Here is a 25,258-nt window from a genome sequence, read left to right as displayed (position 1 = left end):
AATTGTTTCAACAAACTTCAGTCTTATGGTACCAGCCATATTTAAGTATGGAAGATTTTATCGAAATATTTGATGATAGACAATGTCACAATAGAAGGAAATAAATAAGAAGATGCATTTAATTTCCCACTTGCAAGAAAGATGAATAATGTTTCTTTGAAAGTGTCCTTTCATAGTCTCTTTGGGTATAAGTTTATATTTCTGGATCCAGGAACATTTTCAGTCCTAAATATTTCATTTGGAGGCTGTTGTTTAATTGAGTACATAATATGCTTTATTCAACACACATCTTTTACTGTATTCCAGTTTTGCATCACTTTTTTCCTGTAGGAAGGGACACAGATGACAAGGACAAGAGAATGACCTGCCATCTCCTCCCTGCAGTTACCTTATTTGCCCTTCAGGAGGCAGAGTGCTTGGGATGCTTCCTCCCTAGGGCCATATGTTGTACTTGGTTTAATTCTTTCCTTCCTTCCTGTTCGCCTGCCATTCTCCATCAGACAGATATTTACTGAGTATCTATAAGTGTCAGACACTGTGCTAGGTGCTGGCATTCAGAGCCTACAACAGCCATAGTCTCTGCCACATGACGCTTACACGATGCTTGTAAAACCAGACAGATGGTTAATTATAAATAGGGCTGGGTACTCTCAATGGAAATGCAGAACCATGAGAATGTGTAACTAGAAAACTAACCTTGTCTAGGAAAGTCTAGAAGGGTTTCCCTGAGAAGTGATCTTTATACTAGGCATGAAGAATATATGATATAAAGTTAGCCAGCCTGGAGGGAAGAGTTGTAATGAAGGCTGATAGACACTTCTAAGCCCAAGGAGGGAATGCTGTGCACGGACGGACAACTCCGCACAGCACAGATGTCTTTTACCTGAGGTTCCTACCACCACTTCACAACCCCCTTCTTTGGACTTTTGTCTTTTACCTGGGGGGAGGTAGTTTATTTTAACTTTCTCTTGATCAAATTGCAAATCCAAAAGATTACCTTAATTATGGAAAGTCCCAGAGAATCCTCCCTAATAGTAGAAGGAAGTCTTTGATTATAGGTAAGAAACAAGATCATCAACCTCCAAAAACCTTAGAAATGCCCTCTAGTAACACCACAAAATTATTGACCTCAGATTTCCCCCTCCAAACAAACCTGTTACTATTTTGTTCTGATTGTTCATTACAGCTGCAATATATCGAAACATTATTTATTAACTAAACTGCCATGGACCAGCCTGGGGTGCTCATTCTTATTTATGGTACATATTCTATTGTGAAAATGGATTTTAAGCTCCAAATTGCTGACTCAGATTTTTGGCATGTAATCCATTTTCTGGTTCGGTTCGGTACTTTGTTTTTGAATTGTGATGAGATGAGGGTGGGAAGATGATCATGCACGTGGCGGGGCAAAAATTCAGGATTGTATGTTGTTGTTTTTTCCTGCCATATGCTTTTTCTCCCCTCTGTCAATAGATTATTTATTTTTTGCTAATTGTTTTTTTAGACACATAACGAATTTACTATTACCCACGTAATCGTGCCAAAGCAGTCTGCAGGACCAGACTATTGCGACATGGAGAATGTAGAAGAATTATTCAGTGTTCAGGATCAGCACGACCTCCTCACTCTGGGATGGATCCATGTACGTTTGACCTTTGGGTCTCAGTTATTGTGTGTGTGAGAGTGTGTGTATGTGTTTGTGGTGTGCTGTGCTGATTTCCTTCATATGTAAATACAGCTTAATTTAAATAGTTCCTTATTATTTTTTTTACTTTTTTATTTTTTGTATTTTTCTGAAGCTGGAAACGGGGAGAGACAGTCAGACAGACTCCCGCATGCGCCCGACTGGGATCCACCCGGCACGCCCACCAGGGGCGACGCTCTGCCCACCAGGGGACGATGCTCTGCCCCTCCAGGGCATTGCTCTGCCACGACCAGAGCCACTCTAGCGCCTGGGGTAGAAGCCAAGGAGCCATCCCCAGCGCCCGGGCCATCTTTGCTCCAATGGAGCCTCAGCTGCGGGAGGGGAAGAGAGAGACAGAGAGGAAGGAGGGGTGGGGGGTGGAGAAGCAAATGGGCGCTTCTCCCATGTGCCCTGGCCGGGAATCGAACCCGGGTCCCCCGCACGCCAGGCCGACACTCTACCGCTGAGCCAATAGGCCAGGGCCCCTTATTATTTTTTTTAAGTATAATAAATTGCATCACATTAAAGCATTTTCTTCAATGTTAGGTCGTGTCTAAATCTAACAAATCTAAATTTGGCGAGGGTTATAATATGCTTTCTTTCCTACCAAGTTAAAATAAGGACAAACATTTGGAAATTGAGTGACTTGTTTTGATGATTATTAGCTAGTGTAATGGAGGCCTAGTGAGATTTTTAATTAACTTGTCTAGATAAGTATCAATGTTCTTTTTCCCTTTGCCATGGATCTAAAGTAAATTAAGAAAATTTTGGAGAATGTTTCTTTTAAATAAGTGTTTGTACATATTAAATAGGGACCATATATACTCCACTGCATCTCCCCTACAGGTGACTGATGTATAAACTGTATAAATAGCTGTGGAGTAGGGTCAAAAGGATAAGGCCAAAAATATTGGGTTCCACCATCCAGCCTATCATTAGGAACAAGAAAGGGCTTAGGAATTAAAAGATGTGAGTTTAATCTCAGCCCTGCTAAGAATTTATTATAGGAAATATGGCAAGTTATTTAAGCAATCTAAGTATCAGCTTTTCTATCCATAAAATAGGAATCATAGTAATTGACTTAGGATGATGGTGAGTGTTAAATGAAATAACATTAGTAAATTTCCTAGCACATTTTTCAAGGGATTCAGAAAATTGAGGTTGTTGATTTTGATAATAATAGTTTACTTTTCCTATTCTTAGTTTAATATCTCTGGGATATAGTCTTCCATTCAATCCTACACATCTGGCCTTGGGGTAAAAACAAGTCATCCCACTGTTATGGGATGCTGGCCAGGATTTCCAGGGCACATCCTGGAGAACTGCAAGAGCCCCTGAAGACTGATGTAACTGTTTTAAAAAACTTTACTTGCTTTATAGAGAAGTACTGAATAAGGGCAGGATGCACCCCACCCACACCCACACCCACACCTACACATATATATGCACCCACAAAATCACCAAGCATTTGGTGGTCTATAATTTAGGAGGGTAGAGACTTCAGACGCAGTTCCACCTATAAATAACCATGTGTCAGGACTCCTAACCTTTTTTCCAGGTTCCTTCATTGACCAAGTGGGGCTAATGCAAACCTTCTGTCCTTCACCAGATTTGTGTGATCTATAAGCAAGATACCAGGTTTGAAAGCCTTGTGAAAAGTATAAACTGCCTCTCAAATACCAGAAGTTATTTATAATGGAGTTTGCAAAACATTCCATATATCTATTTGTTTTCCTTAACAGTAAGTAATGTGCCTTACTGTTTGCTTAGAAATTGCTGAATTTTAAAGGCATCATTTAGTTAATGTAATCTTTTTGGTGATAAGAATGTATTTTAAAACAAAAAATAATTGTTGCAAAGACATTGTAATATAAACTTAGAATGACAGTCCATTAAATGTATTTACATTGAAAAGTCAATGTTTATCTTACAAAACATTTTCCAAATTAGAAATAAAAGCTTTTCCCTTATGTCCTGTGGATATAATGTATAGCATAATGAAGTTAAGTCATTTACATAATAAATTTGGCATAATTCTAGAATTTCAGGACTTTATATTTAGCAAGTGAGAGAGATGGACAGAGAGACAGAGACAGGAAGGGAGAGAGATGAGAAACATCAACTCGTAGTTGTGCCTTAGTTGTTCATTGATTGTTTTCTCAATACGTGCCTTGTCGGGGGGGGGGGGGGGGGGGGGGGAGCTCCAGCTGAGCCAGTGACCCTTTGCCCCTTTGTTCAAGCCAGCAACCTTGGACTCAAGCCAGCAACTTTGGGCTTCAAACCAGTGCCTTTGGGCTCAACCCAGTGACCATGAAGCCATGTCTATAATCCCATGTTGAAGCCAGTGACCCGGTGCTCAAGCTGGTGATCCTGAGCTTAAGCCAGCGACCTCAGGGTTTTGAACCTGGGTCTTCTACATTCCAGGTCAACACCATTGCCTGGTTAGGCTAGAATTTTAGGATTTTGCTTTTTGTTTATTTCACTATACCAAATTGTTATGGTTCAACAAAAACACTAAAATGTTACATATCTAAACATCAATATTTGTAATGACTTTTTGTGATGATTTTTCTATTGGCATAATAATAGTAACAAATTCCACAACTAGTTCCTTCCAGATAAAAATTAGTCACTGGAAAGAAGGGCTTAGTCAGAATCAGACAGATCTGGAATAGTGTTTAGACTTGGCAGCTTACCTAGCTCTGTGACCTTCAGCACATTATTAATGTTTCTGCTTAGCCCAGTTTCCTCCTCTGTAAGATATGGGGGTAATAATAGCACTTATTTTGTTGCTGTAAGAATTGAATGAAATGATTCATGGAAAGTGATTAGTTCAATTGCAGTGAATGACATCTGCTGCTATAGTTTTATCATTCTCATCATTTTTATTTCCATAGAGCAGGGATCTCCAAACTTTTTACACAGGGGGCCAGTTCATTGTCCCTCAGACCATTGGAGGGCTGCCAAATACAGTGCTCCTCTCACTGACCACCAATGAAAGAAGTGCCCCTTCCAGAAGTGCAGTGGGGGCTGGATAAATGGCCTCAGGGGGCCGCATTGCAGCCCGCGGGCTGTAGTTTGGGGACGCCTGCATAGAGGAGGTGGGGAGGTAAGCACCATTCTCCCATGGGACGGTTGTTCTCATGGAGTCAATGTGATTCCTCCTGGCGGCAACAAGGGCTCAGAATGTCTTGTGGTGTGCTCTCAGTATGGAAAGAAGGTGACAGGTGGAGTGATTTGTGTACTTGACAGTCCACTCCCTGCCTCCAGAGCACTGGAGTTCCTTTGAACACATCTTACTTTCTCACCAACACATAGAAGGCTTTCTGTACTAAGAGAAGGTTTTCGCTGAAACAGATAACAGGCAGTCAGACCCTCCCCTACATGCCTTCACTAAAGATTTGGGTTTTAGAAATTAGATAATTTGCATTCCTCAGTTGATCTAGTTCTTTGTAGATTATTTTTTTCCTTACAGAACATGTATCTTTTTGTAAATCGGTATCAATGGATTCTTATCTCCATTTTAGTAAATAAGCTGGAAAGGAGTTTTAAAATCTTACATTTCTTTAACAAACCGTAATTGCATGAAGCTATCTATTTCTGTGAGCCTATGGCCATTAGTTATGACAGCAGTAATAACAGTGAGTGGTTACATTTTTTTTTCTGTGTGCTAGGCACTGTTGTAAGCATTTTACATGGATTATCTCACTTAATTTTCATAATTCCATGAAGAACATGATTATCCCTATTCTCTAGTTGGTGAAATGGGCGTGAGGAGGTTAAGGAATCTTTGCAGTGTTATACAGCTGGGGAGTGATGGCAGCAGGGCTCAGAGAGTGCATGCCAGGGACCCTCGTCTCATGATTTAAGTCAGGGGTAGTCAACCTTTTTATACCTACCGCTCACTTTTGTATCTCTGTTAGTAGTAAAATTTTCTAACCGCCCACCGGTTCCACAGTAATGGTGATTTATAAAGTAGGGAAGTAACTTTACTTTATAAAATTAATAAAGCAGAGTTACAGCAAGTTAAAGCATATAATAATAATTACTTACCAAGTACTTTATGTCGGATTTTCGCTAAGTTTGGCAGAATAAATCTTTATAAAACAACTTACTATAGTTAAATCTATCTTTTTATTTATACTTTGGTTGCTCCGCTACCGCCCACCATGAAAGCTGGAACGCCCACTAGTGAGCTATAGGGACCAGGTTGACTACTACTGATTTAAATGGTCACATTCCTTTTTCAAGGGTAATTGGGATTGATTGTGAGTTTTAAATCATTATGAGTGCAGGTATTTTTCTTTTTTTTTAGAGAGACACAGAATGAGAGACAGAAAGAGAGAGAGATAAGAAACATCAACTTATAGTTGCAGCACCTTAGTTATTCATTGATTGTTTTCTCATATGTGCCTTGACGGGGGGGGGGGGGGGGGGGGGGGGGCTCCAGCTGAGCCAGTGATTCTTGCTCAAGCCAGTGACCTTGGGCTGAAGCCAGTGACATTTTTGGGCTCAAACCAGCAACCATGGAGTCATGTCTATAATCACACACCCAAACCAGTGACCCCACGCTCAAACTGGCGACCTCGGGGTTTCAAACCTGGGTCCTCAGCATCCCAGGTCAACACTTTATATTCACTGCACTACCACCTGGTCAGGCTGGGTGCATGTATTTTTCATATCCAAGGTTTCATATGAACCTCTGATTTGTCTCTTGTAAACACAAGTGTATACATAGCCAAAATCCTGAAAAATAATTCTTTTAATTTATAATTCCTTTCTTCTCATCATGAGCATATTTACTGGCTGTGCAAGATGAGTCCCAAACACCTTCAACAACGGAACTCTCATTTGTAGGGAATGGCAATCCACAAATGGATATATAGCACCATGTGGTGAATTTAGTGAAAAATTTCCTTTTCTAACCATGATTTTGTGATGATTAAGAATCTATTCAAAGCCTCTGGCAAATTAATTTCCAGTTCTGTCTTTCCCATTAAGCAGAAAGGACATGAATAATTCCAAGAACTTCTTCTCAGTTGTAGTTATTCCAAAGATGAAAAAAGGGAAGGTATATGTCTGCAAGACACTTTTTTAAAATTTGTATTTGATTAATAATGGTAAAAAAGAAAGAGCAAATAACTAGAGTTTTCTCTCAGCACGGGCCTTGGTCTTGGCCAAGACTTGGGTACCCCAGTAAGATTGTCCTCTCTTATTTTTACAGACTCATCCAACCCAAACTGCTTTCTTATCCAGTGTTGATCTTCACACGCACTGTTCCTATCAACTCATGTTGCCAGAGGCGATTGCCATTGTGTGTTCACCAAAGCATAAAGAGTAAGTGCAACTATTGAGGGGCTCAAGTAAGGCTTTGTCTGGGGCTGCTGGGTTTAAGTGTATCCAGTACCTGGTGGAGGCCTTTGAATAGGCAGGCACACCAGGCCCTTGGGGAAAAAAAGACTGGTGACACCAGCTCCCATGTACCTATAGCTCTGCAATCTTGCTTTCAAGGTCCTTTCAGTGGGAGATTTACTGCTTCTCTTTCTTCAGTTGGCATGACCTTGAAGTGGATAAACTGAATGTTATTCCAGTTTGCCATTCGAGACTTTAGTTCCACGATATTATTTCCTGTTGTAGAAAAATTTCTAGCCTTACTTGAATTAGCTCCAAAAACTCTCTAGGTTTGGGAGACAATGATTACTGTAAAGTGATTATAAGCAGAGGACTCATATAACTTATATAGGCGTCCCGTCTCTATCCTCAGTTGGTGTGTTTAGCACAGTGAGGCCCAGCCTCTTTATCCCTGATACCAGCCCATCATGGATTGATGTGAGGAAACTATAGGTGATAGTCTATGTAAAGGGCTTAGCACAGTGCCCGGCACCCCAGCCAGCATGCCATCAATATTTACTGTTACCTCTGTTACCATTGCTAGAACTCACCTTTTTCTCTGTGGTCTCACACAAGAGTTCATTATAATTTTGCCCATTACAGCCCTGCGGGAGCTTGGAGTTAACACAACCCCCCTCCACCCACCCCCTGCAGTGTTACTTTCCTCTAGGCCAGTCTTCATAAAATTGGTTCAAAGAATCAACGTGGAATTCCTAGTTTGGGTTTCTTCCTTCATCCTACTTGAGGAATCTGTATGCTTGTGCCATTCAAATGAAGCATCTGGAGAGCCCGAACGATCTTTAATTTTTTACCTGTGTTTCACCCTGACACTTAGCACCGGCATCTTCAGACTCACCAATGCTGGTATGCTTGAGGTCTCCGCTTGTAAAAAGAAGGGCTTCCACCCGCACACCAAGGAACCCAGGCTGTTCAGTGTGAGTAGACACTGTTGCTTAGCTTCTGCAGATATTTACTTTTTTACCTCTTTTTTTTTTTTAAATTAAAGAGTATAACACGGGATAAAACATTGTATTACTTAGTTTGTCGTTTTCTTATACAGAAAAAAATCATTCTTTGTAATTTTTTCTTATTTTATTTATAAGGGAATGCCAGTAGTTCTATAGGAGTTAAGTTGCCATTCTATTTATGTTTTAGTGTGACACTTAAATATAGTTTTCTTCAGACTCTAAGTAACCAAACAGTTATTAAATAAAATCATATTAAATGTTTCATGAATGATTTCCACTTCATGTGGCCACATGAATTTTTTCGTGGCAGTTCAATGAAAACTGTAATCATACTTCTTGAATAGCTTTGTAGAGCCCCCCCCCCCAAAAAAAAGCTGTTTAGTACAGCTTTTCTTTGTAACTGATTCCTCGGTGGTTTTCTGGCTGTAGCATCTGAGAAACATTCTTTTGAAGTTAGCACTTATTTAAAATAAAACTTACTTGGTAACCTCTGTAAATATTTTCTTGTTGAAAATGAATAAACATGATTGTATTTGTTCTAATTGGAAATATTTTAAAAATTAGGAACATTTTTAAATTAGGAATGTTGTGTTTTCTCCCCAAAGTGAATTCTGTTAAACATTATGATCTAAAGCTCGTTTCTTCTTTCCTAGATATGCAAACATGTGTTAGTAAAAGACATAAAGATAGTTGTGCTGGATCTGAGGTGATGTGTTCTGAAGATGAACGCCATCAACGCCAGATACCTGCCCATGGACTTGTGGCTGCTGGGTTTTCTTAAGACGTTTCCAGAAAAGACTGATATTTTATATTTATACATTTTAGATCAGAAAGTTTGATATTTATTGCTCTTGCACATTTTGAAGTTTTGGTGTTTGTTTTTTTTTTTTGGTTGCTCTGTCTCATGAGTGGTCACAATGATGTTAAATCAATACCTACTAATGTACCCAAGGACTATGACCAGGTAATAAATTGTGCTGCAAATAATGTGACTGGTATTTAAAGAAATCTCTGCATACATTTTCAGAGCTTTAGATGTTTTGCTATATTTTTCTCTCACTTCTATGCAATGTAATTCCAAACAAAAAATGCTGAGTACCAGGTGGGCTCCCAGGCAGGCCATTTGGTTCTGCAGCCTTTCGTGTGGTACAGGTTGAGCTGCTTCCACATGTGTGACGACACAAGCTGAATATGACAGAGCCCTCCCTGGGTTTTCACTGTCACCAGGTTCCGGGCTCTGAGATGTGTCTGCAGTGAATTTTAGTGTAAGATACCAGAACAGCCCTGGCCGGTTGGCTCAGTGGTAGAGTGTCGGCCTGGCGTGCAGAAGTCCCGGGTTCAATTCCCGGCCAGGGCACACAGGAGAAGTGCCCATCTGCTTCTCCACCCCTCCCCCTCTCCTTCCTCTCTGTCTCTCTTTTCCCCTCCCGCAGCGAGGCTCCATTGGAGCAAAGATGGCCCGGGCGCTGGGGATGGCTCCTTGGCCTCTGCCCCAGGCGCTAGAGTGGCTCTGGTCGCGACAGAGCAACGCCCTGGAGGGGCAGAGTATCGCCCCCTGGTGGGCAGAGCGTAGCCCTCTGGTGGGCGTGCCGGGTGTATCCCGGTCAGGCGCATGCGGGAGTCTGTCTGACTGTCTCTCCCCATTTCCAGCTTCAGAAAAATACAAAAAAAAAAAGATACCAGAACAGTGAGCTTCTGCTCAGGGTCTAATGTCAGAGGGCTTGGGGTCACAGGCAGGTCATTCACTTGATTTAGAGGACTGAAAGCAAAGATGCTGGAGAAAGGAATAAAAAAAGACTCAGATATGAAGGGAAAGCTTGTTACTGTGACAGTCAACAGGTGTGACAGAGAGACACGAGAAGACACGAGGTGTAGGAAACAACTGGTAGCTCTCAGCCAGAAGGAATAAATAGGAAAGTAATTTAAAAAGAACACTTATCAGTTAAAGTCTCCCTATATAAATCGATGCACAGGGAATAGGAAGAAAAATATATTTATTCTGGAGAAGGTGACATAAATACAATGTTGGGGAATTACTAAGGCGTGGAGTGGGATTTGTGACTGGTACTTAGATGATAAAAGCATTCACCTGAATCGAAAGATACAGAATAATAGAAGAAATGGGAGACTTATGCACTATGTTGGCAAGTTGAATTAGAAGGGAAAACCTGAGGGTAGAAACAGTGTAGAGAAATTTTAGCTGCAAATATTATATAAAGAAGAAAGGATGAAGTAATATCGATGAAGGAGCCAAGTCCAGCCATTGAGGTGGATGCCGCCTGAGCATCTACACAGGGTGACAGGGAGGCACGTGAGGTAGTGACAGGGTTCAAATATCTCATCATCCATTGAACATCGTGTTCAGCTAAAGGAGGTCACGCTAACCTTGAACTTGCGTAACTAACTGTTTTGTTTCTCTGAAAAAAGATTTAAATGAAAACCAATAAGGAGAGAAAAATGGATGTTGAATTGACTGACACATTAGAGAAAAATATTCACGTGTCTGAGAGATATGAATAATGGGCTTGTTTTGGGAATACAGCATTTCCAGTGACCCTGTAAGGGCTAATTTTAATAGGGACTAATGACTGACATACACAGGGACGTCCCTCAGAAATTGGATGCACGCGGTGGCTCCCTAGACATTCCCAGCGGGGTGAGCACAGGAAGGCAAGAGAGAAACCAGCCCGAGCACCCACCCAGCCAACTCGCTGCTTGGCCTGGATTTTGCAGGAGGCAGTGGTAAAGCTGGAATGTTGGGCACTGAGCCCAGGACAATTCTGAAAGAGAGGTGAAAACTGGCAACGAAAAAACAAACCAAGATGGACAGAAATGGTCAAATGACAAAACCAGAACAATTTAGAAATGAATTTGATGTCCTTTATTCAAGGGAAACCAGTCTGTGGATTGGGGGAGTATAAGACATCACAGCAGTGGAGCTCTCTTCCCAAAGGCTGTTTGGCCAAGAATGAGTTTATAGTGCGAGAAGAGACAACAGAAACGGTGTGATTGGCTGGGAGGTTCGGAACTTCCTTAGAAAGCTAGATCGTCCTCTTCTAGAGTTAGGTGAGCCAGCTAAAGCAGAGTCGGAAGATTGTGATTGGTGTTAGGTTTCCTTGGCAGGTGTTTCCTGTAAGTGCAAGCTGACTTAAGTTTAGATTTGCAACATGGGGCAGGCCTCTGGGATGGCTTCCATTTTGTGGGTCCTGACATATGAGTTCACTTGATCGGCATTAACATAGCTTCTCTGGGAATAATTGATGCCACACATTTCTGTCTCCTTACTAGGTATATGTATGACTCTATAGATCAGGAAAATGGTACAGACACGCATATGAAGCAGGGTGGCAGAGACGCATATTCTGAGTCAGAGCACCCGGGTTCAACTTCCAGCTCTGCCAAACCCAAGACCATGCTTTATGACAGGGTGAAAACCGCAATACAAGAAGTTTCAAAGCAGGGCAATTTCTGGGACGTGGGCCAACCATGGAGCCCAACTTGCCAGGCTTTAAGCGTTAGGCTTACCTGGGTATTTGTTCTGTCCCACTGTGCCCTTGTTTCTAGCTCTTACACAAGCTAATCCCCTATGATATTGTAATTTATGAGGAAGATGTATTTGGACATTCAGATGGCAAAAATAAATTTCTCATATAGAATTTGTCTTCCTTCATTGCTTCTGGCTTGCAACTTCCCAAACCCTTGGGATTTCCTGAACTATATGAACAGTAGAAGCATCTTGGGTCAAAATATTTGGTCTTTTGTTCTCAGTTCCTGAAAATATTTCAGAGTTAAGACGGTAAAATGGGAGTCTTGTTATTCATTGCAAGCTTCTTTCTACCACAACTGCATTTATGTTGATGAGGTAACATTTGGAAATCACCTAAGGATGGGGCTGGTTGCTAGGGGAACCAACCATGTGATTGAAGGGTGGGAACTGTTCCCAACCTCTGATTTCTGAGAAGGGGTAAGGAATTGGAGGTTGAATAGATCACAGATAGCCAGTGATTTAGTTAATCGTACTTATGTACTGAAACCTCCATAAAAATCCAACAAGAGGGGGTTCAGAGAGCTTCCGAGTTGGCGAACCAGATGTTTACATTGTACCACTAGGTTCCAAACTCCACAAAGTTAGGGACCTTATGTATTTCTTTATCTGGCTGTTAATTTGTACCCTTTAATATCCTTTGCAATAAACTGGTATTCAAATGAGTAAAGTGGTTTCCGAGTCCTGTGAGCTGCTCTAGCAAATTAAGTGAACCGAAGAAGGGGTCATGGATACCTCCATTACAGCCAGTCATTCAGAAGCACAGAAAACCTTGCAGTTGGCATCTGCATGGGGTGGCGGTACAGCCTTGTGGGACTGGGCCCTTAACCTGTGGAGTCTGATGCTGTCTTCAGGTAGATAGTGTCCAAGTGGGTTGAATTGCAGGACTCCAGTAGATGTCTGAGAATTGCTCACTGATATGGAAAAACCCCACAAACATTGAAATTGCAGTGCCATCCTTTTATCTCTGTCTTTGAATACTCAAAACTTGACTACTCAGCACATTTGTGGAAGGGTAACATTTTATTGCAATGTAGTTTTAAGTGTATAGAAAAGTTGGGGCCCTGGCAGGTTGGCTAAGTGGTAGAGCATCAGCCCAGCATGTGAATGTCCTGGGTTTGATTCCTGGTCAGGGCACACAGGAGAAACAACCATCTATTTCAATACGTCTCCCCCTTTCCCTTTTTCCCTTCTCTCTCTCTCTTTCTCTCTCCCACAGCCTTGGCTTGATTGGTTCAAGTGCTTCGATCCCTGGCACTGAGGATGGCTTCCTGGAGCCTCCACCTCAAGTGTTAAAAATAACGTGGTTGTGAGCATGGCCCCCGATGGGCAGAGCATCAGCCCTAGATGGGTGTTGCAGGTGGATGGATCCCAGTTGAGGTGCATGCAGGAATCTGTCTCTATCTCTCCTCCTCTCACTTAGAAAAGAAGAAAAAAATTTCTTTAAAAAGTTGGAAGAATCATATAAGCAGCTATCCGTTACCTAGTCTTATTTTCAGGTCACCATGTTATCCACTGTTTCTATATTGCTCCATTTACGTTACTATTATCTATCTATCATCTATCTATCTATATCTATCTATCATCATCTATCTGTCTATTGTAAAGAGACTCAATATATCCAGACAGCTTATTCAAATGGTTTAAAGGAAAATGCCTAGGGAGATAATTTCTGTTTTTCCTAAACCATTTGAATAAGCTGGCTGGATATATTGAGTCTCTTTACCACTAAATACTTTAGTGTACATTTTTCTAAGAAAAAAAAGACTCTCTTAACCATAGTAAAATTATCAAAATCAGGAATTTAATATGAATAAATACAATACTATTATCTCTAGTCCAAACATAGTTGTCATCAATTCTCTCAATAATGTCCTTTGTTGGCCAGAATAGTCCAGCCTGGAATCACGCATCACAGTTTGTTGTCATATTCCTTTAGCCTTCTTTCATCAGGAACAATTCCTTGGCTTTTTTTTTTTTTTTTTTTTTCCTTTAGTTTGACATTTCTAAAGAATACGGGACACTTATTTTGTAGAATAATTCTTAATTTGTGATAAGCTCATGTTTCCTCGTGATTAGATTCTAGTCACACAGCTGTGGCAGAAATGCCATAGAAATAACGTATCCTCAGTGCCTCGTGTAAGGAGCACGTGATGTGGGTCTGTCCCACTTTTGGTGGTCTTCACTTAGGTTACTGGCAAAAGCAGACTCACCAAACTTCTCTCGAATAAAATGACTACTCCACTTTGTAGTCAGTAAGTAACTTGTGTGGAGATATTGTGAGACTACGCGAAGATTCTTTAAGACACTGCAGACTCGTTCTTCAGGGACACCCTTCCCTCAGAAATTGTTTCCGGGCACCTCGGGAAATCCTAAGCTGGCTGTCCTTTCCTTATCAACAGTCTCCTGATCATCCCTCAGTCTCTCTATGCATCCTTCAGGCACTTACCTTACTCTAGCCCACCTTTCTTCTCTCTTTTCTTTCACTTATTTGAATTTCCTTCTCCAGCCATTTTCCCCTGCATCTCCAGTTTTCCCCTTGACAGGGTCAAGCTGACAGCATCTAACTTCTCTTCCCAATGTCTTGTATGCCAACCACAGCTTCCCTAGACTTTGCTTCCATCCTGGCTTTCCGAGTTGCTTAAATAACCTTGTTTGCAGGTACTAGCACCCACTAGAAAATGCTATGATTTTTTTTTAAAGAGGGGTATTCTCTGTACTCCGTGTGTGGATAACATTTCTCCCTCACTGGTCGATTCCCTGATACTGGCGTTGTGCCACTCAGATTCTGTTCCATTCTCATGCATGAAGAGCCTGCTATGCATAGCTCAGTGTCTTGTTTCTGCCTTATGACAAATTGTCGGCTTGGAAAGCTCAGGTCTTAGACTATGGAAGTAGAGCTTGGTTTGCCCTATGCATGGGGACTTAAGGCTACAGACACCACCAACTAAGGGGAAATCAACTGTAAGTCTGGCTCCACAGACAACCTACTCTTCCTTGAGTGATGCTTTCCTCAATTTCTTAACATCTGAAGACACAAAAATATTCTGACATACTTGATCAAAGGAAAACATTATATAATTTATTCAAGTAGAAATGCCTGTTTGAACCTGGGATGATTGAGAAAAGAGAGCCTCAATGTAGAAATCAAAGATACAACAGTAGGCCAAGAGGATGAAAAATAGAGGTATCTGATGAAAAAAAAACTACCGCTATTGAATGGCACCTAAAGATAGAAAGGGCTTAATTGAAAGCCAAAAACATAGTCTCTTAGATTTCAGCAAAGCATAGTAAAAGTGGGTATGACTATGCGAAGCCAATTATATCTGTTCTGAATATCAAATTACAAGATAACCCATTTTTTACTAAAAATACATGTGTCTACTAACAAAGTGGGGCATTCTTAGCATTTTTATTTCTTTGCAAGGAGAAGCCAAAGCTCAGGCATGAGGTAAAGTTTGAAATGTTGTTCGTGAAGGGGATGTGGTTTTCTCATTGCCCAGTACAGACCCAATTAACCGGACTTCCTAGGAGAACTTTGTCAGAGAGCTGAAGGGCTCTTGGAGGCAGCAAACCAGTGACGTGCTCTGGCCTGGCAGAGTGAGTGCCCGAGGCTCTGCCTGAACGAAGACGCAGCAGAAATGCAACCACATCTTAGAGAGACGGCTGGCCAGGGAGTAGAGCCCATGTTGGCCACCCTGGGGCCCACGTGAGTGTGAGTGTGCACGCATGTGTGGATATGAGTGTGTATGCATGTGTGTGGGTGAGTGTGAGTGTGCACGCATGTGTGGATATGAGTGTGTATGTGTGTGTGGGTGAGTGTGAGTGTGCATGTGTGTGGGTACATGCATGGCCACCAGTGTTCCTTGCATGAGCTTTCCTTTGGAAGATCTCATTCACAGTAGGCTGGGCAGCTCCCACTTTTGAATATGAATCAATTCCAGAGCTATATGTGCCAATCTCTTACCTCTTAAGGCAAAGAGAGTTCATTTCTGTTCAGACTTGTGTTTCTGTTGAAAATTAAACCATTGAGCCTGAGAGATTTTTGTTATTTTGTTGTGATTTTGTTTTGTTTTTTAGCAAGAGAGAAAGAGAGAGAGGAAGCAAGCAAGAGATAGAGACAGGAAGGGAAAGAGATGAAAAGAATCAACTTGTTGTTGCTGCACTTCAGTTGTTCATTGATTGCTTTCTCATATGTGCCTTGACCAGGGGGCTCCAGCCAAAGCAGTGACCCCTTGCTCAAGCCAGAGACCTTGGGCTCAAGCCAGCAACCTTTGGGCTCAAACCAGTGACCATGCAGTCATGTCTATGATCCCATGCTCAAGCCAGCAATCCTGCGCTCAAGCTGGTGAGTTCACACTCAAGCCAGAGACCTTAGGGTTTTGAACAGGGGTCCTCAGCGTCCCAGGTCGATGCTCTATCTACTGCACCACCATGTGGGCTAGAGAGTCCCTTGGTTTTTTATAGAAGTCCTAACCTCCAGTAGCTCAGCATGTGACTATATTTGGGATAGACCCTTTAAAGAGGTAATTAGATTAAAATGAGGCCACTAGAGTGGGCCTTGATTTGATATGACTGGTATCCTTATAAAAAGAAGAGGTCAGGACACAGACAGAGGGCAGAACATGTGAAGACACAGGGAGAAGACAGCCATCTACAAGGAGAGAAGTGTCAGAAGAAATCAAACCTGCTGATACCTTGATCTCTGACTTCCAGCCTCCAGAACTGTGAGAAAATAAATTTCTGTTGTTTAAGCCACACACTCTATGGTATTTTGTTATTGCAGTTTGAGAACAAACTGATATAATATTTAATAAGTATTTACTGAAGTTATTGTTTTCTTTTTTCTCAAAGACTGAATGGAAATTACTTTCTTTGTTGTCATGCAGAAATCATTCTCTTCTCCCTAAACTTTGTGACTGATAGAAGTGCAAAGCAGGATGTCTGTGGGTTATTCTCAGCTATTAAATATATTCCTGGATTCTTTTTAGTAGATTTTGCTTGTAGAAAAATTAGCACTATATTTGAGATACAATGTCAATTAAGGCCACCACCTAGAATTGGGTCAATATTTTCCCCCCAATTCATTCATGCATCTGCCACATGGGTTGTGCTGAAGACTTCGTTACTACAGTGGTTTGGACATAGATTTAGGTTTCTGTAAAATCAGCTTCAGTGGTCCCCACGGCAGAAAGCAGATGTTTCTTTTCTGGCATGTTTTGCAGAGTTATCTAGCAAGAGAAGGTCTTCTTGTGAATGCTTAAAAAATGTCATATATTTAGTAATTATAAAGGAAGAAAGTTAAACTTATAGCTCCTTGTTCTTCTTAAAAGAATTTAGCTTGTTAATTATTGTGATAAATAGACAAAGAACTCATCTCTGTTTCTTTAAGAAACTTGTTTCCTTTTTAGTATCTTGGCTCTTTATGAGGCAAGAATATATAAGATCTACTGGAAAGTTCTGTCTGTTTTTGGACGACTCAATCATCCAAATTTTTCTGACTTACTTCATGTGGCACCCATCTTGAATATTTCCACACCAATCCTATCTTCCGAGTATGGTCCGAAATGGTTTGCTGAGCTGAATTAAGCCTTTCTGCAATTTCCGATGTTGTCAGAAAAGGATCTTGCTCCAACATAGTCTTAACAACATTGTCATCGATCAAAGGTGGTTGCCCAGAGTGTGGCTTATCAGAAAGGTCGAAATCACCTGTTTTGAATTTTTCGAACCATCTTCTGCATGTCCTATCAGAAACTGTACCTTCACCAAACACTTTCAATAAATTTCTACCTGCTTCTGTAGCATTTCTTCCTTGTTGAAATTCGTAAAAATTACAGTGGCGTAAATGAACTTTATCAGTAGCCATGGGTACACTATGGCTTCACACATAAGACTAATGTGAATCAACTTTGTTTTAGTTAATTTGCTATGTCAGCATGTATACAGTAAGTGATAAAAATAGAGAAGCACACATGCGCCAAATAAACATGTGCTTACGTGTCGAAACTTGTGATAGAAACGAACAGAACTTTCCGGTAGACCTTATATTTTCCTTGGGTATAGCTGACAAGAACATTGTTTAGTGACTCTTAGAGATTCATAGTGCTAATGTCAGAAAAGTCTTTTTAAAAAATTATCTAAAAGCATATCTTACTCAGTTTGGCAGCTATGACAAAAATGCCATAAACTGAGTGGTTTAAAAGACACATACTTATTTCTCTCCGTTCTTGAGGCTGGAAGTTCAGATCAGAATGCCAGCCTGGTTGGCTTCTGGGTGAGGGTTCTTTTCTTGGTTTGCTGTGTCCTCATCTGGTGGTGAAAGATCATATCTCCCCTGTTTCTTCTTATCAGGGCACTAATCCCATCATAGGAACTTCATCCTCATGACCTAATCACCGCCCAAAGGCCCCCACCTCCAAATGCCATCACGTTAGGAATTGGGCTTCAACATAAGAATTGAGGTTGCAGGGGACACAAACATTCAGTGCGTAGTAAGGCAAGTACCAAAAAGCTACTTTTTTTCCTCATTTGCCATGTTTTATGGAAGCTCTGCTGTACCATCTGAGCTCCCATTCTTATTATATTAAAAAATAGCAATTTAGATGACTATGTGAATAACTATTATTATATCCCCTCTGATTAACTGTTAAAATACCTTCAAATGGATTTAAGGAATTACTCCTTAAGAAGAGAGTGTTCAAAAAGAATTGACAATTGATTATATCATAGTAGGCATTAGGTTCCAACTCATGGAAGCCCCAACTTCTTGACCAAAAGGTTTTTTAAAAAATTAAAACAATATATTTTTATATAATACTGTTCATAATTATGCTTTTAACTTTATAATTGTTTTTATAATTAGAGGAATTGAATAAAATTCATGTTGATCTATATGTTTGAATAATCAAAGGAGAACTAGAGAAATGGATGGAAAAAATGGAGATAACCAGGGTAGAGTATATTATTTAGAAAAGAAATGAAGATTTTAATTTGTCACTGTGGTTTCCCAAAATTCAGGGTATGGTTGCAGAGATGCAGAGGATGAGGGAGAGAAAGCAGAAAAACAGAGAAGGACCCTGGGGAGGGTAGAATAAGAGTGCTGTAAACTGGCTATAATTTTTTGAAGTAAATGTCTTGGGCATCCTCAGACTACAAGACTTTCTAAAATCAAATGGAGATAATTAGTTTAGATTTTGTTTTGTTTTGTTTTGCTTTGCTGCAGGGGGGATTAACTATACGTCTGCATCAGGTAAATAAGAGTTGACTGTGGAAACTTAAATTGTTTACTCAAAATAGTCATTGTCCAGGTGGGTCCTGGATGTGACAATGGAATGAGTAGTGAATCTGTGTTTTTGATTCTGAAGAGGATGTTTAAAATTCCTCTCCACAGCTTCTGTAGAAGAAAAAAGTGTTTACAGATCGTTCAAGAAGTAAGCTCCCTTATGTGTCCTTCTAATATAAAGACTGGTAAACAAGGAAAAGAAAAAAAGCAACTAGATTACCTTTGTTCTATTTCTCAGTTTGGGCAATGTTTCAAACACTAGGGAAGAAAATTTTTGTTGCATCCACAAAAACACTTGTTCTTACCTAATTCGAGTGTGCTGATCTCAAATCTGACATTAGTTTTTCTCTGAAAGCTATAGTTTCTTTGCAATTCAAGATTTTAGGTTTTCATTTTATTGTAAAATTTTTAACATTTAGTTTAACATAATGAAGTAGAATGTCTTCTTGGGCATCATCTTTGTGAAAATATAATAATTTATATAATGCAGTAAATACACTAATATACTAAAAGATATGATTGCATCAGAATTTATTTACAATATCGAAATAGAACATATTAAAACACTTATTTTAATTATAAAATTTGCACAAAACTTATTTAAATTTTATTCAGGCAAAAATTTGCATTTGTAGCTCTTGCGTTTGTGTACTTGTTGAGGATAATCTAGTTTGATGCTTCAGCAGTAGTCTGCTTATCACTAACAGCTCCAAGATTTTCAGGAAACTTATTGAGGTGACTGTTCAGGAAGTGAATCTTAATGCTCATGTTACATCCAATGTTGTGGAAGCCAACAGCATCCTTTGAACCAGAAGTTCATAGTTTTCTGCTTTTTTGTTGTCAAGGAAGTTCTTTGTAACTGCTGTAAAAGACTGCCATGCTGCTTTCTCTTTCTTATTCATCTTCCTGGCAAATTCTTCATCATGTATGAGGGTTCGAATTTGAGGTCCATCGAATACACCAGCTTTTATCTTCTCGAAAGACAAGGTAGGAAAGGCAGAAATAATATGTTGAAAGCATTCACTTTCTCAATTCAAAGCCTGAACAAACTGCTTCATTAAGCCAAGTTTGATGTGAAGTGGGGGAAAAATGATCCTGTCTCGATTAACTACAGGTTCATTCACAATATTTTGCATCCCTACTTCCATAGCTTCACGTTTTGGTCACTGCTTCTGTGTCCAGTGTTTCTCCTGAGTTCAGCTGTCCCACAAACACAGAAAGCAAGGATATTTCATGAAACCTTTCTGTTGTCCTAGCAGGAAATTTATCATTTTAAGATCCACACAAATGATCCAGTTATACTCCTCATACTTCAGAAAGTCGAGGACAATTTTTATGTTATTCTTACTAAGTCATTCAATTCGGGTTGGCTAAACTGCTGAGGGATTAATGACTGCTTGGCATCAGAATTCAGATTCTACCACTATTTCCTTATGCATCTTATCAAAATACACTTAATCACCATGTTCACTTTCTTTGTCCTTAGAAGAAATAAAACCATTGAAAACTGGAACCGGGAGTTTCTCAGAGTGTGAGATAGGTCGTATTGCTGAAGGAATATTAGGATATGCGATCATATGCCATTTTTTCTTGCCGATGCCCTTTATATGGATCAGACAGAAATAACAGTCACTGCTGTGGTCCTTAGGTTCACACCAAACCATGAGAATACCAAAAGGCATTCCTTTGCATTTTTTTTTGTCCAATCACGAAGCATTTCGTCACAATTATTACACACAATATCCAGAGGAGCCCAGTTCTTGTCTTAATCGCCAAGGGGAACTTGAAAATAGGCAATATATGCACGTGTCACAAATGATGAAATATTGCACCTTTGATGTTGAAGTGTATAACAGCCACATATATAACAGGAAGTGTCAGGACTATTCTTACATTTATGCCTACTCGAAGAAACCATGATTCAATCTTAAAACAAAATAAGAGGGTGTTTTTATCAGATAATAATTTTTTACATTTAAAAACAACTACAATTATGTAAAAGTGATGTTTGTAAAACATTAATTGCCTTGTGGTTATGTTCAATCCAAGAGTTGTTGCCCTTTAACTCCAATTTAAAAACCAATGCATGCCATTAACTGTAACAAAAAGATATTAAAATTGCATAAAAACTAGAGCATGCACCAAAAATTGGATTTCATATTTGGAATCAGTGATGCAGAAATATATAGAAACAGTTCTAAAACCTCATGCAACAGAAAATGAAAAAAAAATTGTTCCCTAGTGTTATCCATAGAAATAAGGTGTATGAATTACTGTTTTAGCAGATTCCTGTCAGCAATAAAATTTTTTACCTATCAAAGGTTTTTTCCCTCAGGAAATACATTATTTTTGTTTTATTAAATAATAAATTATTGAGGTGAAATTCACATAACATAAAATTAACTATTTTGAAGTAAAAAGTTCAGTGACATTTAGTACATTTCCCAACCTAGGTAACCAATCTGTATTCTGTCTCTACAGATTTATCTATTCTGTGTATTTCATATAATTGGAACAATACAATATGTAAATTTTTGTGTCTGGCTTCCTTCACTTAATGTAACTTTTTGAAAAGTTCGTCCACCTTGTACCATGTGTCATCAATGCTTTATTCCTTTCATGGCTCACTAATAATACTCAATTGTATGTATATATGTAATTTGTTTAACCATTCATCCAAGGATGGAGGTACGAGCTGATTCCATCTTTTGGTAATTGTGAACAGTGCTGCTATGAACATATATATATTTGGGTATATATTTAGGAATAGAATTGCAGGGTCATATGTAATTCTACATTAACTTTTTGAGGGACTGCTGAAGTATTTCCCATGGCAGCTGAACCATTTTACATAGCAATATATAAGGGTTCCAATTTCTCCACATCCCCACTTTTTTTTTTTTAATTATAGCCATCTTCATAGGGGTGAAGTGGTATTCTATTATGATTCAGACAGAGCAATATATTATGAAGGTAATTCTTTTAAAGTCAAATTCTAACAATAGAATCAGAGTTGATGAAGATGCCTGAGGCTTCTAGAATCCACTCTCATCACATTCTCATTGTTGTAGGACTCCAGTCCTAGGCTGTCATCAAATTCATTGGAACCATGTGTAGAAGCAGAATTTTATTTTATCAAAGATAGTCAACTCTGATTGAGTAGGATAGAAATACAGAAGAGAGAACGATCAATAGGAGGCCCATAATCACACTCTGAAATACTACTTTGTTTCCACTGAACTCCATGCTTTAGGCTTTTGTAAGGGCAAACTTTTTCTTTAAAAAACAAAACAGAACAAGGACTAATATTAAACTTGTGAGATAGGATCCATCTGCTTAATATATTTTTTGCCTGAGTAGATGAAGCCATTTTGTTTTTTGTTTTTGTTTTTTTACAGAGACAGAAAGAGAGTCAGATAGGGACAGACAGGCAGGAACAAAGAGAGATGAGAAGCATCAATCATCAGTTTTTCGTTGTGACACCTTAGTTGTTCATTGATTGCTTTCTCATATGTGCCTTGACCGTGGGCCTTCAGCAGACCGAGTAACCCCTTGCTCAAGCTAGTGACCTTAGGTCCAAGCTGGTGAGCCTTGCTCAAACCAGATGAGCCCGCGCTCAAGCTGGCAACCTCGGGGTCTCGAACCTGGGTCCTCTGCATCCCAGTCTGATGCTCTATCCACTGTGCCACCATCTGGTCAGGCAGACGATGCTATTTTGTAAAGACAGACTGAAGTTTAATGATTTTAGGCCATTTCTTAAGGAGTTTCAGATTGTAACATATGCAGAGAGATCTAAAGAGAGGAGAAAATAGTTGCTCAAATGAAAGGAGAGAGGAATAAGTTTTAAAACTAAATATGGAAGGGAAGAAATAACATGATCTAAGAAGAATGTGAAAAGAACATTAAAAAAAACTTTTTCCATTGACTTGAGAGAGAGACAGAGGAAGGGAGACAGAAGCATGAACTTGTCATCCCACTTAGTTGTGCACTCATTGGTTGCTTCTCCTTTGTGCCCAGACAGGGGGGTGAACCTGTGACCTTAGCATGCCAGGACAATGCCGAGACACCCAGCGAGGGCCAAAAAGACCATCTTTTGATTTGCTTTGTCTACAGTGCCACATGTTTTTTGCCAAGAACAGGAAATCTGCTTAAGGACACCTGAACCTCAGGGCTCTGGAAAAACATCATTAAAACAGTGTTGGAGTCTGTTTTATCATTGGTTGTCCTTAAAGATAGTGTATGTTTACAAATCCAATCAGGCAAATTGTAATCATCTATATTCCTTTCAGTCTTAAGGAGCATGAAGTTACTACACGAAGACCATTCTGGAATAGCTGTAGCCACCAGAAACAGATTAGAGCAAGCAGTGGTAGTGTTTGGGTATTCACTTCCCAGTTATGTTTCTGAAAATGGGATGAAGAATTTAAACCTGCAGGACGAAATGCTTGGGAATGGCACATAAATCAGAGACACCAAATTTCTCACACAAATTTTTCTAATTGCTTGTAACTGGTGTCTGATTTCAAAACAGACATCTCACAGAGAAAATGTTACGAACTCTACTTTGGGAAATTATGGTCGAATCAGAGTCCCACTGGTAAAGTCTATGGTGGTCCAGTTCTTTGGGCTTCTGGCTTCAGTTCCATGACTGCTGCACACTCTCCAACTCTGGGCCTCTGCCCTGAACACAGTCCTTGTACCCCTATGTCCTCTACCCCAACCTCAACCCCATTGCTCCCCCCGTTCTTTACTCATTTTTAAAATTTTATATATATTCATATATTATTTTGTATTAGTTTCAGGTATACAGCATAGTGGTTAAACAGTCATATACTTTACAGAGTGATCTACCTGGTCCCATTCATGTGACCATTCTAGAACTACCAATTTTCACTTTTCAATCCTTCACTTTTTTTATGCAGCATCCCCCCCAACCCTCTTCCTCTCTGTCAACCATCAACCTGTTCTTTGTCAGTCTGTTTCTATTTTGTTCTTTAAATTCCACATATAAGTGAAATTATATAGTGTTTGTCTTTCCCTGTCTGACTTACCAGTGCTTCACTTATCGTAATACTCTCTAGGTCCATCCATGTTGTCACAAATAATAAGATTTCATTCTTTTTGATCACTGAGTAATATTCCATTATATATATATTGTAAAGCCTTTTTTTAATCTACTCATCTATTGATGGGCACTTTCATTGCTTCCATATCTTGGCTATTGTAAATAATGCCACAATGAACATGGGGGGCATATATACTTTCAAATTAATGTTTTGGATTTTTTCAGATAGATCATGGAACTGAAGCTGCTGAATTGGTATGAAATATAAATATTTAACTCTCATTCTTTAATCCTCTGCTTAAGCATCAACTCCTCAGGAAGGCTGCCCCTGAACCCTTGACCGGTATCTCATATATTTCCACTTTTGTAATTCTCACAATTCACCTGAGCTACTGGTTAATGTCCATCTTCCTCTACACTGTATGATCCACCCAGGAAGAACCTTCTCTTTATATCATTCACACTATACCTCTCCTAGCTCTTCAAACACTGCTTGAATTGACTTGGCTCTCCTAGGAATAAATATTATTTAAACATCTGCTTTTTATACTCTGGTATGGACCACATCCATTTCTAATTCTTTCTTTCTCTTTCTTTCTTTCTTTTTTTCTTTCTTTTTTTCTTTCTTTTTTTCTTTCTTTCTTTCTTTCTTTCTTTCTTTCTTTCTTTCTTTCTTTCTTTCTTTCTCTTCTTTCCTTCTCTCCCTCCCTCCCTCTTTCCCTCCCTCCCTCCCTCCCTCCCTCCCTCCCTCCCTCCCTCCCTCCTTCCCTCCTTCTTCTTAGAAAAAGTAAGGACAAGATAGGGACAGAGAGATAGGAAAGGAGAGAGATGAAAAACATCAACTTGCAGTTGTGGCACTTTAGTTGTTCATTGATTGTTTCTCATACATTCCTTGACAAGGTGTGGGGGCTCCAGCCAAGCCAGTGATCCCTTGCTTAAGCCAGTGAACCCACACTTAATCTAGTGAGCCCTGCTCAAGCCAGTAATCTCTGGGTTTTGATCTTGGATCCTAAGCATCCCAGGTTAACATTCTATCCACTGTGCCACCATCTGGTCAGGCATTAGTCCCTTTTTAATGTTCTTTGGTCATATTTTTTGTCCTTTTCTTTGGTCATATCTTTCTTTTTCTTTTTTTTCCTTTGGTGAGAGGAGTGGAGACAGTGAGACAGACTCCTGCACTCCTGCATGTGCCCCCACTGGGATCCACCCAGCAACCCTCATCTAGGCTGGTGCTTGAATCAACCAAGCTATTTTTAGCTCCTTAGGCTGACATGGTTGGACCAAGTGAGCTATCCTCAGTGCCCAGGGCTGACACTCAAACCAA

General features: G+C 39.9%; 1 protein-coding gene across 3 annotated transcripts in view; it reads left to right on the top strand.

The window, feature by feature from the left end:
• The window catches only part of STAMBPL1 (STAM binding protein like 1), a 58,012-nt gene extending 48,909 nt beyond the window's left edge, over positions 1 to 9,103 (top strand). The window contains exons 8-11 of one of the 3 annotated variants that reach the window (XR_010747018.1): positions 1,505 to 1,642; positions 3,294 to 3,425; positions 6,909 to 7,021; positions 7,911 to 7,929. Coding sequence is in view for 2 of the 3 variants with exons in the window: in XM_066349465.1 (XP_066205562.1) it covers positions 1,505 to 1,642; positions 6,909 to 7,021; positions 7,911 to 8,010; positions 8,697 to 8,753 (408 nt within the window). In the remaining variant the exon portion in view is untranslated. Of the gene's footprint in view, positions 1 to 1,504; positions 1,643 to 3,293; positions 3,426 to 6,908; positions 7,022 to 7,910; positions 8,011 to 8,696 lie in introns of those variants that run through there. The other 2 variants (XM_066349465.1, XM_066349464.1) reach the window with 2 other exon arrangements.
• Positions 9,104 to 25,258: the final 16,155 nt, after the last annotated feature.

Source organism: Saccopteryx leptura, chromosome 9 (genome assembly GCF_036850995.1).
Source record: "Saccopteryx leptura isolate mSacLep1 chromosome 9, mSacLep1_pri_phased_curated, whole genome shotgun sequence".
Taxonomy (NCBI): Eukaryota; Metazoa; Chordata; class Mammalia; order Chiroptera; family Emballonuridae; genus Saccopteryx; species Saccopteryx leptura.
The sequence above is the reverse complement of the archived record's forward strand: the minus strand, read 5'-3'. Positions and strand labels throughout refer to the sequence as shown.